The sequence below is a fragment of the Semicossyphus pulcher genome, unplaced genomic scaffold (genome assembly GCF_022749685.1).
Source record: "Semicossyphus pulcher isolate SPU_LCO1_2020_fin unplaced genomic scaffold, fSemPul1.0.p SCAF_10, whole genome shotgun sequence".
Lineage (NCBI taxonomy): Eukaryota > Metazoa > Chordata > Actinopteri > Labriformes > Labridae > Semicossyphus > Semicossyphus pulcher.
In genome coordinates, this window is record NW_027211604.1 from 6695369 (window position 1) to 6709692 (window position 14324).

General features: G+C 42.7%; 1 protein-coding gene across 1 annotated transcript in view; it reads right to left on the reverse strand.

Annotated features, from left to right (window-relative positions):
- The window catches only part of gabra3 (gamma-aminobutyric acid type A receptor subunit alpha3), a 120403-nt gene that overhangs the window by 75451 nt on the left and 30628 nt on the right, over window positions 1-14324 (reverse strand). Inside the window, exon 2 of the mRNA XM_069666946.1 lies at window positions 10154-10260. Coding sequence (XP_069523047.1) covers window positions 10154-10239 — 86 coding nt within the window. The 5' untranslated portion in view covers window positions 10240-10260. The remainder of the gene's footprint in view (window positions 1-10153; window positions 10261-14324) is intronic.

Consider the following 14324-nt stretch of genomic DNA (forward strand, 5'->3'; position numbering starts at 1 on the left):
TTTAAAACAACAGTTATGCAAGCTGCAAACAGCAGGAAAAAGTAATAAACAGATTCTTTTCAACTAGTTCCACAAACTAACTGAAACTGGACTGTTGTTGCCAAGCAACCCAAACATTCTCCTGCACTCTGCTACTCAGTTTGTGTCTAAAAGTCACCACAGATCAGCTGTTTTTTATCTGTTTGTTTTAATTTATCATCAACCAGTGAAATAAGAGTCTGCTGTGTGATTCAGAGGTACCAGCTTGATTCATGTAGACGTACACGATCTGCTGTAACGTTAATTAACATTGTACAACAGTTAGTTCCAACAAAGTAATCTGATTGGATAAGAGGCATTCCATGAGTGCTGATATAATGAACATCACTTTTCACTCTGTGTATCACTCCGCCTCGGCCAGGTGTTCTGAACACTGTTAATTAACATTACAGCAGACAGCGTATGTCCACATTAATCAGGCTGGTACCTCTGAATCACACAGCAGACTCTTATTTCACTAGTTGATGATCAATTAAAACAGATAAATGTACATGATAAAAACAGCTGATCTGTGGTGACCTGTAGACACAGAGTGCAGGAGAATGTTTGGGTTGCTAAGCAACAACAGTCCAGTTTCAGTTAAGTTGTGCAAGTAGTTGAGTTGTTGGAGCAAAGAAAATCTGTAGAAAAACTATTTGCCGCTTGTATAACTGTTGCATAAAAGCAACATCACTCCCTCTCATGTGATTTTGCTTCAGTATTCAGAACACCTGGCTGAGGCGGAGTGATACACACAGTGAAAAGTCCCAGTGATGTTGTACTCTATATCAGCCCTCGTGGAATACCTCTTGTCCAATCAGATCACTCAGAACTTACTGTTGTATTAAAATAAAATTAATAACAAATGACAAAAGTTTAACAAGTGTAACTCTGTGAAATAATCCTTTAAAACCCAAACATCCCTAAAAGTCAGGCAGAAAGGTCGACTTCTTCTTCTCATTTAATCGTACACCTACACTGTGAATCACACACCCTCTGTTCACAACACTTAGAGGATTCAAAGGCACAGTTAGGTGTGAGGATTTTAATCTGTATTGAATGGGCTTGTTATCCATAGCTTTACCTCAGACGCAGGCTGAACTTCAGAGGGAGTCGGGGGCGGATGCTGCTGTTGGCGTGGGATACGGGCTGTAGTGAAACAATTGTGTTTTATAGATGACGCTGGATGGAAAGCGAGTTCCTCAAGCTAACAAAAACACCCATAAAGGATATAAATAACACGCTTAAGCTAATAACTAACACCCGATCTAATATTACTATTTCCTGCACTGCTAATATCTTGAGGCCGCGCTCAGAGTGGCCTCAGACGTTAGGTCAGCTGACGTGTGTTTCCAGGTCTGAGTGGTTTGCAGCGTGCGGCTCTGCAGACGGCCTCTGGGAAATCCATTCCCGCCTCCCTTTGATTCATGCCTGCTCGGGTTGTCCGCTAATTGGTCGCTCTGAAGATCATCGGCCAGATGCTCACTATATCAATAGAAAATTGACTGAAACTCAAAAGTAATTAGGGGACAGATCAATGACGTTCAGAGAGAATTTGGCATGGTGGAAGGACAGGAATTTAACACGACAGAACCCTCCTGTTGCTGACAGCCAATCCAGCTGTTCTCTTAGAAATGAGGCCGTCCGTGTCAGCTGCTCGAGCTCTCAGTTACTTTATGAGTAGAATATTGACTTGCGTTAATTACAAAACAGATCAATGAAACTTGAAAAGAATTAACAGCACTGGAAGGGGCTTAATGAATCTGGGCCTTATTTTCAAGGTTCCCATCAGATGAGAGGATTTCACTCTCAGCCTGCGATTGATAGGGCTGCTCAAACTCCACCATAACACACACGAGCAACAACACAGGTTAAACAAACCCACTGTTACCATTTTATCTCAACCACTTGTTAATCTGTGGAAATGAAGGTGGAGGTTGATTTAATTAGCATCCATTTGAAGCCTCCATTAGAGGCTAAAGAGCAGGTGTCTGGCACCACTCTGACCTGCTGTACCTGCACCGATTGTGCGTGAATACAACCCTTCAATGCAGCATATGAATAACACACACTTAACCTGCCTTTCTGCTTGAGAACCATTGACTCAATGATAGTCCCGCAGCATGAAAAAAGGGTTTTCATTGAATGAAAAGCTGTTGTGTTTGATGTCGACAGCAGTGAACGACAGCAGCAGGCCCGAGGTGGCAAACGTACACACGATCTTTACTCCAGGAGATGTAAAGGTGCACGCAAAATAAGACCTGTGAAGTTAGAAGAACTGTTTAGTTAATGTTAGATGGCACAGGCATTAAAATCTACTCTCATAGTAAAAAGTAGCCTGAGCTCAGAGGGACATTTATACTGACTGTTTCTGTGCAAAGCTAACTGAAGCTAACAACATGTTGTTAGCTTCAGTTAGCTTCGCACAGACTATTGAGCTTGTTCACTGAGGGGGGCTGGAGTCTATCCCAGCTGTCATTGGGCAAGAGGCGGGGTCCACCCTGGACTGATAGCCAGTCAATCTCAGACAACCTTTCACACTCACATTAACACCTACAGGCAATTTAGAGTCACCAATGAACCTAACGAGCATGTCTTTGGACTGTGGGAGGAAGCCAGAGTACCTGGAGGGTAACATGCAAACTCCACACAGAAAGGCCCACTTTGTCCAAACCAGGATTCAAACAGGAACCTTCTAGCTGTGAGGTGACAGAGCTAATCACTGCACCACCGTGCAGCCCACATCAAAGATCAATATACTTAAACTGACAATCTTGAAGATTTAAGTTTCGTCCTCTTGGGCGCCACCTAATGGCAATAAACAGTAATTTTGGGAGGACGAATCCTTATTTAACCAGACGTCCACGGTTGGCTCCGGTTGTAACTCTTGATTTTCCTCGCTGACGGTCGCTTTCCTTTTCAGACAGTTTGCCTCCCTCTTGAGCGTACAACTTGTTTCTTTTTATTTGGATTTTCACTTCTTCTTGAAGTTGTATCTGTAGTCATCCATCTTTTCTTTGTTTGTTCAGCCATAGTAGATTACTGTTTACTCGCAACACTTGCAGAGACCAGAAAAGCAGCCACTTAGCTCCGCCTACCCTCCCTGGCAGACCAACCACTGCTGGCTGATGGAAAACACGTCAGTAACTGGGCGCCGCTTGTGAATGTCGCCACAGACACCCAGTCTGTAATAAAACTATATACTGCAAATGCAAAGGCTTTCATCAGTGGGCCATAGACTCAATCACCATTGTGTTACCTCATCCAGCGACAGAGACTCAACAGACATTTACTTACATGAAAATCTTCCAGATTATTACTTTAAAATAATCAACAATAATTTTGTTGTCAATAACATGTTGGATGAGGAATGTCTTAAAATCTGTTTCTCCCTGTTGGTAACACATCAAATTCACTAGAGGCCTCTTCTCCTCATGTAGCTCTGTTCGACTTCATGTCTTTTACTTCGTTTTCGTCAGGTTATGTCTTTTGTGTGTGATGTGCACTGAAAGATTTGTCAGGGAATCGTCTTTTGTTGGGTTTTTGTCCCATTCATTTAGGGCGGCACACAATTATGCACAGTTGAAATATTGATACTTTGCCCCAAATGCATTAAAGCTAAAGTAATGAGACCGTTTTAAAAATGTAAGGAGTCGAAGGTACAGATATTAGTTTTAAAAGGTGTCGGGGAAAGTAAGAATTAGTCTGAGAAATAAATGCTCAAGTACAGAACAAGTAAGAGAAAAGACGACTGAAGAATGAGTCACAAAGTATTTGTAATTTACAACTTTCCTGCAGGAGGCACATACTCACTGATAATTTAATGACTAACCAAGTGAACCTTCGATTTCCTTTTCTTTAGACATCAAGTAAAAACTATTTTAATGCTCACTCAATCAGCAAAGTGTCTCCTCCTTGAATTCATTACGGCTGTCCAGACCTGTGACACATTAACCTTGACAGCACAACTGAAACAGACTGTTATGTGGTGACCGGGTCACACCTCAAAGTGATACCCCTCTCTGCCACGCTGTGAATTATTCATGCGAGACGTTGTGGGGAAGCCAGCAAAGGCCGGCCAACTTCACAGCCAATCCATAGGCAAAGTGTACATATAGCACTCTCATCCTTATAGCTATCGATTATGTGCCGCGTTAGCCGGCAGCCTGGCAACACATTACAAACAAAATAGACAAGAAGACAGCCTGAGTGTCCGCACTTGTTAAGTGTTGACTAGAAGCAGGAGGAAGGGGAAGTGGGGGATGGAAGCGAGGCGAGCTGATAGATTGAGAGACCCCCTCCGAATGGGAATAAACTCAGCCTGCTCATTTATATGTAATACATGGATTCCTGGGAATAATAGCTTAATCAGCCTCGTCTTGTACTGTGCGGGAAATGAGGAAATGCGGTGATGTGCGGAATGACAGACCCTTATGTGGAGGATTTGTCTGTTACACCTTAATCCATTAGGGAAGTCTTCTGCCTCGACTGTAGCAAAGCCGATTTGCAGCCGGCCGATAGCATCGCTGGGCATCAGGGAGGTGGCAGCTCTCGGAGAGGAGCGGCGCTGCTGATACGCAGATATTCTGATGTTTTGGAGGATTATTTCTAAACTCCAGCAGCTTCAACGATGACGGACAATTAATGCATGCTTTCACTTTTAGATGCAAGAATTCCACATTTAGTTCAGGTTTGGATTTGTGGAGACGCTTTCCCTCAAATGAACCACGTAAAGCCTCATTTAGTGGCTGATAAACTGAATAAAAAGTAAAGACTGCAGTGTGAAGGCTTTGCATGCGTGCTCTACATCATGTCTCAAGTAATTGCAGAAAGATTAACACTTACAAAATCCTCGTCACATGCCGTTAGGTTCGTGCATAATGAAATGCATTGACTGCCTGGGCCCTGCTTCAAAGAGTGTGATGACAATTTTCCGTCCCTGAATGTGTCAACATTTAATGCTTTTCCATTATTAACCTGCTGCTCCCATCACATCTAATGATTTCCCATAGTTTTATTACCGTCCTGAATGCTAATGCCACTGATTCCATCTACAGTCTTGTTTTCTGGCCTCGCGCCACAGAATCAATACAAGGTCAGACTTCCTGTACTCTGTCAATTTTATAGCTGAGAGTATATTAAATATTTATCCACTAATATTGTTCTTAGTGAACAAGGTGAAAGTCAAGGTCTGGACAGAGTCTGTCACACAAAAACACAATGCTTGAACAGACACAGTTGTCCCTCCTGTGATTCAAGGTTAAGTGTTAAATTTAGCTCCGTCTTTATGATGGCAAAAGCACAAAAAAATACTGTTTTGAGTTTGTCACACCACAGAAAAATATGTTACTCAGCACCCTGCCAAATATGAGTGATGAACAAAATCACTTAATTTATACAATAACGGTTCAAAGTCATGACAAACAAGAGTATTCACTGCTCTGAAACACTGTGGGCTTGTTGGTTGGGGGGGTGAAACCCCGCCCTATTACGGAAAAGTGCAGCCTCTCTGTGTGGACCAATGACTGTATGTATAGATGGACAACGTGTCTCCATCTGCTCTAATTGTACAGAATAGCCCCCCTGATAGGCGCTGCCGTCTTGCGATGGTGACGTCATTTGGAGCCAGAGTTGCGCAGCAGAGATCGGCGGGTGGAGCCACCGTAGCCACTTCCAGCCACAAAAACCAAAACACACACTGAACTTAAAGACAAAAAACAGCAGATCCCGAACGTGTGGTCGGCGTGTTTAACAGCAGAACAGCTTCTTGTGTTGGTCTGAAGCAGACATTCACAGGTATGAAACTTCAATGACTGTAGTGATTGTTTTAGTTACGTCTCCTCTCACCGTTCCTCCTCTACTCTGCTAATCTGGAACAGATCGGCTGCAGGAGCCGTATTTGTCAACAGTGCTGTCAATCATCCTTTTTACGTCATCAAATAACTAATTAAAAATAAACTTGTCAGACAAATTAACACTTGGACGTAAATCAGCATGATAAGAACTAACTATAATGACAGAAACCATGTTTGGGAAACATTTATTTGATGTGTATTTTGTATGTTTAATATGTTAAGAAACAAATCTCTGATTTTGCTTTACCCGGTCTTTATATTAATCTAAGATGGTGGGTTTTCAATTTGTTTCTAGCTCATATTTGTTGACATTTTGATGGTGCCATTAAAAGCCTTCCGAATTCACTTTCAGTCGTTCCTGTTTGCAGTGAAATCATTGATGTACCCTAAACTGTTACTGGATCTCTTTGATACCAAAGACAACCTGAAAATGTGATGATTCTCAGACAGGTTCTGCAGTTATGTGGAGCATCTTTTTCCTCTGATGTCTAAGCAGATTAAGCAGAGATAATAATATCCTCAGAAAGCGAACGTCACACTGAGCCTCAGAATAAGGATATAAAATCTGTGTCTTTAGGTTTGACTGATTCAGGCTAAGACTCCGAGAGGGAGCACTAATTCTGATGCAAATTGTAGTGCAATGTCTCTCCCTCTGCGCCCACCCTCCAGCTCTCCTGCAGCCCTCCCTTCACAGTTTGAAACCTCTGATGTAGATGGATGTTGACACCTGAGCATTATACCTCATTCCAAAACCATGGCCATTAATTTTTCAGCCACAACAGCCGCGTCTCCTCTGGGAAAGCTTCCCACAAATGTTGGGACCTGGCTGCAGGGATTTGCTCCCATTTAGCAAAATAGCATTAGTGAGGTCGGCAACAGATGTTGGGTGATGAGGCCTGGCTCGCAATAGGCATTTCAATTCATCCCAAAAGTGTTGGTGCGGTTTGAAGTCAGGGCTTGAATTCAAATGTCGGGACTTTATCGGTGTTGCAGACTCTCGGACATTGTGGACGAGTTCCTGGGAAGTGTGTTAGTGCTGATGTTTGTCCAAACCCACTATTCACTCAGTCTGCAAGGGGCCTCCAGCATGTTCTTATTTAGGTGCTTTTGGACTTTTAGAAGTGAATAAATCCACCTTTCTTGCCTGTGCTATTGATTAGCTCCTGCTAGCACTATAACTCACCTAACCTTTACACTTTCACCTGAAGTGGCTATGATCAAAGACACTCAGAGAGAATATGTGTTCCATATCTGCACAAAGAACTTTTCAATTTAAAGTAAAAATCTTGAAGATTTTCATGTCAACAAATGTCTGTTAAGTCTCTATCTATCGCTGAATGAGGTAACACAGTGGTGATGAAAGCCTTTGCATTCGCATTATTACAGACTGGGTGTCTGTGGTGACTTTCAGGGAAAAAAACCACAAGCAGCGCCCAGTTAGTGACACGTTTTCCATCAGCCAGCAGTGGTTGGTCTGCCAGAGAGGGTAGGCGGAGCTAAGCGGCTGCTTTTCCGCTCTCTGCAAGTGTTGCGAGTAAACAGTAATCTACTATGGCTGAACAAACAAAGAAAACATGGATAACTACAGATACAACTTCAAAAATAAGTGAAAATCCAAAGAAAAAGAAACAAACTCGACGCTCAGATGAAGCAAACAGTCTAAAAAGGAAAGCGACCGTCAGCCAGGAAAATCAAGAGTTACAACCGGAGCCAACCGTGGACATATGGTTACATTTGGAACTGTCCTCCTGCAATTATTGTTTCTCGCCAAAAGTCCCGACAAAGAGAATGCAACTGAAATCTTCTAGATTACAACTTTAAGATATGTGTTACCTACTAGGCTGGGTAGGCTTTTAAAAAGTGCTAGTGTTTGCATTATGTCAAATGGAGGAATGAGCATTCATGTATCTTGTAAAATGTAAATCAAGATTTACAACCGTTACAACCGGAGCCAACCGTGGACGTCACAATGCACACATGCAACACCGTCTGGATATCTGGGAAGTGTGCTCCCGCAATTACCGTTTATCGGCATACGTGCCGCCAAAGAGAACAAAACTGAGATCTTCCAGATTACAACTTTAAATCCAAAACGTTGCAAATGTTCTCATTCTCTACCCCTGCTTTTCTGCAGATTTCCTTAGAGTCCTCTTTGGGTATTGACTGAATCCTGATTTAATCACCCACAGTATGTTGCAATATGGACATGCTGGCTTGTGTTTCGTAGTGAGCAATTGCAGAACTTCACTGGAACGAAGGGGTCTTGCCCAAACCATAAAAACTGGCCCAGACCAATGATACACGAGATAAACGTCCAGGGTGTTAGACAGCAGGTGTGTCCCTCACATCATCCACCCTGCCCTTGAATGTGAGGCTACAGCGAGGCCAAAGCACATATTGTTGTTAAAGATCTTGCCAGGTTTGGCCAGCATCGGCCCCTGGCCACACATTTCTATTTAATATATGTAATTACCAGCGCTGTGTGCTCCTAATAAGCAAGGAGAGCCAAGTGGCACAATGACAAAGCAAACTGGGCTAATCCCTGTCACACTGTTCTGATTTCTTCTCCCAGGATCGGTGAGCCTCCGCTAGCGTGCAAAATCTTAAAGTGATTTACACTCTGCTGCTTCTGCCTGCCATGACATGCTTCCTTAGCAACAATGCTAACATGGCGAACCTGTGCAATCTGTGCATATAAAATTACATGGGGTGTGATTAGAATGACTCCCCGACATCCTGGAGGTCTGTCTCTGTATTTTTTCCTCTTTTTTTTTTGCTGACTCTTTACACATAGAGTGAAAAATGTGCACAGGATGCAGGAGTGAAAATGCTGTGAATGGACAATCATAGCTGTGGTGTGCTGCACAATGTAAATTAATTCACCAGTCAGTGAAATTTAGACCAGTGCAGAGGACAGCATAGGCTACATTTAGATGAGCGGATAAGCTCACTATACGTTTACTCTAATTAAGTACAAGGTGGGTTCTATTTTAATCCTGGTCCAAAAATGTGAAAGTCACAGTGTTGTCCAGGACGTCATTGACTGCAGAAAGTGTCGCCTGAGGGCGCAGGAGAGGAAACAAAGACTTTAAAGCCTCCAAAATTTGGCTCTGAATAGTCAGAAGTCATAAATTATATCAAAGTTAAGAATCTCATTAAACACGAAAAAGTGAAAATAAACGTTCATATACGTATCAGAAAACCTGATTCACTAACGGCTAATTTGCTGTTCGAGGATTTCTCAAGCCTGTGTGGGTGTGGACAATCTCATTTTGATTGACAGCTCCACACACAGGCCCATGCGAACATCAGTGTAGTGCAGCCTTAGCTATCTCTGCTATCTATATCATAGTTAGCAGTTAGCATGCAACGTTAGCCTACATGCCGCTATTTGTTAGGGGTTGAATTCAATGTTAAATGTTAGCTCTATCTCGTTAGCTAGTGCCGTATTATTCCCTAAAAGCCACGGCAACAAACACCCGTCGTCAAAAATAGATCATCAACAGACTGAACTAAGCTAACGCTGCAAAAAAAACAAAAAAACAACCACTCGCAAGACCCAACACCCGAAGATACATCCATCTATCGGTTTTTCTTAGGCTCATCCGAGATCGGATCACGGTGGCAGCAGGCAAGTTAGCCGAGGGATATACAATGCCTCCAGCGAGCTCTGTTCCTAGTTTGACAACCAAAGATGCTAACGCTAATTGTACACAGCCAAATAGCTGCTTCTTGACTGTTTCTTGTGTTTGGTTCTTGGAATTAATGGCATCATTTTCGAACATATCCGAGCTTAATTACGCCCGAATCTAACCCAATGTCAGGAAAATGTATAAATTTGAGACTTAGAACATTTCAGCGTCTGTTTGAAACGTATTTCGCACACCTTTTAGATGCTAACTTTCATAAACCTCAAACATAATAGTTAGGTGATTGTGGAGTTTGGTTTCCAGTGCCTTTAGAGGTTTTTCTCGTCTGTTCTGCAGATTTATTTTCTCTGCATTATTATCGAGGTTTGGTTATTCAATTTGCCAAACTGACAGTCACAGCTGAGACCATCTGACTGTGTAATAACAAAAACAGTGTGTGCCTTTTCTCTGCTTACAATATGGATGAACTTTTTCTCCTAATGGTGTTGTTTTGATTACAATGTCTCCTGCAGCAGTGAGCCTGATTAATACAGGCATTATACAAAACACAACGTAAACAGGAGGGACAGAATGAAGTGAATGAAAGGAAGGTGTATACAGGTGAAATACAGTGTGCTTTTTTTTTTGTACCTGACTTCAGGAAGGAGGTTGAGGAGCAGGAGGAGGATCCACAAGCCCGAGTCCGCTGATTGAAGCTTCCAAAGTGCAGCAGCCATATCAGTGTGTACAGAGGACTCCTGAGGAGGGAGAGGGAGGGGATGTCATGGTGAGGCACACAGCTCATACGATGTGAACATTTTTACACTTTATTTCTATTTAATTCATTTAAACTTCAATTACAGTCCGCCATCCTGCTAAACTCACCTGCTCCTGACGGGTTTATATTTACGACTCATGTGATTGAAGGCGTCAGTTTGGTCTTAAACTGACACACTGGCATGTTTACACACTGCAGCATGAGTCTTGTCATATTGTGAGACTTTTATAATGCGACATAAATCTAACACCTTAACTGTGTCCGTTTTGTTTGCGACCTTACTAACATGATCTGTACTGCACATACGTCTTCTTTAGTCCACGGATGCCTTAAACACCATCAGCAGCAGCTTGTTTACATGCATCACTTCTCACGCATCACTGTGCGCTTGAACGAGAGCTCGCTGGTGAGGCAGTATCAGAGCTCACGCAGCTGTTTTCCCCTCCCTGCCGCTCATCAGTGAGCTGTAGACTTGAACAATCCTCCGACAATAATTATCTCTGTGATGATATTTACCGGTGAGCTGCGTACGTGTGTCACACCTGTCTGGAGGACACGGTCTCCTCTGAGCTGCTGATCCAAAACACACCTGCTTAACCTGCCTGGTTAAGCAACTCTGAAACTTTTAATTGATATATTGTGATGACTCTTAAATCATCTCATATAAGACAGTTTTAATTATTTGGATTTATGCAAAATATGAAGATTCTCATGGTTGTCTGCAGCAGATGGAAGAGCTTGGTGAGAATGCTAGTTTCACTAGTTTAACAAAGACTGCGATCATTAGAGACGTTTTGATGAGATTTGGCGCTATATAAAATTGATCAATTGCATTGATTAATTGCTAAACACCAGTGTTGACTTCGTTTTAAATTATGACAAAAAATTTTCGTCAACAAACTTTTTTCCATGACAAGACGAGACGTTGACGAGCTAAAAATAGATCGATGATAATTGTTGTGAATTCCTCCCGTTCCAGAGACTGTGCGGAGCAATCTTGAACTCTGAGGACACGTACGTTTTTTTTTGTTAACGAGACGGGACTAAAAAGCGGGGTATTACACGTCATTTGACGCTTCTTCTGCACAAAAAAATGAACGATTATCTGCTGTCTGCTTCAGTCAGTCTGTTTACATGAGGAGTTTTAACGGTAAAAACCGCTGCTGTAAACAAGGCAAGAGAGGAATGTGCAGCATGTGCTACTGCACGTCTTCGTTCTGTGGCTTCACATAAAGTTACGTTCCAGAAGTTTCCATATACATATAACTTCATAAGGATCTATATTACTCATGGAGAACATAGTCAGGAAATAATTAATGTAAGGACAGATGAAAGGACTCAGAGTGGACATGTATTAGGCGAATTGAATTAGTTTAAAGAGAGAGAAAACTGTTTGATTAAAAGTAATGACCAAGGTGATGACTTTTTATTGACTAAAACTGGATTCAAATGTTTTCAGTTTAAGTCGAGTAAAACTGGACTAAAACTATAAAGAGTAAACATGACTAACGTGATTAAAAAGGTGACAGGGGAAGACAAAGGCTAAACACACTGGGGAGGGGAGGCTAATCAGGCACAGGTGAGAGCAATCGAGGGGCAGGTGAAAACAATAAGGGCGGGGCACGTTATCAAATGAGCGGGAAAACACACAAAGGCAGGAAGTAGAACATCATGGGAAACAAAATGACAAAGCAAAACAGGAAATTAAATACATAGCTATACAAGAATAGCTCATGACTTGTTGACTAGCTTGTAGGGGAGGGGTTTCTTAAAGGGACAGAGCTGAATTAGTCGTTTCAGGCAGAGGCTGTATGAAGGCCTGCACAGAGCACCAGTGTGAGAAAAATGATGAGTTTAACTGTAAATTATGCTGAGCTACTCCACAGGTATCATAGAGTGAAATAGGAAGCTTGAAATTAGCATCATACCCCCCCTTTAAAGTCTGACTGCTTGCTTTTTTAAGCTTGCAGACGGCTCTGCTCATGTGTCAGAGCATTTGATTTATTGACTGCTGTCGGGATGTAAAGAAAGTTTCAACAAACCCTTGAATAAATGTTTCCCCAGCTTTAGAGCAGTTGTTATGTATAATTCTGCACTGTTAGGAGGGACGTTATTGCACTTGTTTCTCCAAGGCTGGAGTTGGCTCCCTAACTTATTTAGAACCATTACCATTACAGATGTGTGTCCACCTCAAAGCGAATACATTAAGCTTTAAACAACCCACCAAAACATCCCCAAAACAAATTAAACCGACTACATCTTCAGTACGCACATTTCACATTCATCTACACGCTCATTGTGGGTGCTTGAGTGTGTGCTTGCACTCAGAGGACTCTCAGTAATCATGACAGATGACGTAGTTTACTCCAAACTTCGGTCGGGTCAAATAGTGTTTATTGTAGCTCTCAAACAGCAGCAGGATGATACATCACACAAACAAACCCGTTACACAACAGCACACAGCATCCTCCTTCCTTATATCTCCTCTCTACATGTTGCATAGCGACTGGAATCCTAACTCTGTAATTATTGTTAATTATTGCAGGGAGGTTACAGTCTGGCAATTTACGGAAAGATTAAATGACCCCTCATTAAAAATGCATGCGCTCAGAATACTGAATGCATCTTAAAAAAAACACAAGGAAGCCAAACGTCTGACTGAGGTTCTGCAGCAACACAGCCAGCTGAGCGAACACGCACACACGCATGTGCAGCATCTGTGTGTCGTACTTAAAAGGCTCTCATTGTGCTTTTGTGAGATCCAGCCCCCTTCTTTTATTGCCACGGTACAGACAGAAGATCAAATGCTTTGCTGCGGGGGAATCAGGGCTGTCTGTGTTCCTGCACTGATCAGTACAGGAGGAGGACACAAATGAGCGGAGGCTGCATCTTTCTACACTGTGTGTTTGTGATGACTCTAAAACAGCTTTAAAGAGCTTTGCTAATATTGATTATAGCTGAGCACAAAGTTAAATCAAGATCTAATAAATCTCTACACCGGCAGGGAAGCTTAAGAGCCAAAAAACCCTGAATTACCAGCTAATTATTTTTGAATCTTGCATATATATGTGTCAAGAATATCCATCCATCCATCCATCCATTAAACCACTTGTCTTGCTCCGGGTTGGGGGCTGTCATTGGGCGATAGGCGGGGCACTCTGGACAGATTACCAGTCAATCACAAGGCTGACACATAAGCTGAGTCCCAATTCAGAGGCTGCATCCTTCGAAGGACTTATTTGAAGGCTGCAGCGCATCCAAGACTCTCCCATTTCGAAGGCTCCTTCTGATAAGGGCGACATATGTGTCCCCCTTTTTCCAGGGGCCACGAAGGATCTATAATTGTTATGTTTGTTTGAGGTGCGTTGTTATGCAAGGGTCAGGGCAGGAAGAGCTGTTAACACAGACAGAAAATCTTCATTCAGTTCGGCCTTTGGCGGGATGCGCAGGCCACAAATGACTCATCCTTTGTAGACCGTGTCCTTTGAAGGATGCAGACCCTGAGTACCCGGAGGGAACCCACATATGCACGGAGAGAACATGAGGTGCTTTTTGGCCTAAAGTTCCAGGAACATTTAGTTTCAGGAACTTCTCTTCAGGGAGCTAAATGGTTCCTGCGACCCATTGTTGTCTGCGTTTCCACAGCTGCCTAAATTCCCGGGAACATTATGCAAATCAGGCCAGTGATGTATGCAGAAGCAATAAAAGTAACTGCGCTACACCGCCAGTCCAGTAGGTGGCGATAATGCACCTTTAAGCTGGTTTGCCAACCGCCATTAAAACTGAAAGAACAAGATTTGGGCAACACTACAGTTAGCATGGAGGAGATAACCCATAGAGAACCCACGCATGCACAGGGAGAACATGCAAACTCCACACAGAAAGGCCCACTTCGTCCAAACCGGGATTCAAACCAGGAACCTTCTAGCTGTGAGGCAACAGCGCTAACCACTACACCACTGTGCAGCCCTGTGAGGAATATGAGCCGCTCATGCAACCCAAATTATGAGATATTTTTGGACACCTTTTATAAAAACCAACAAA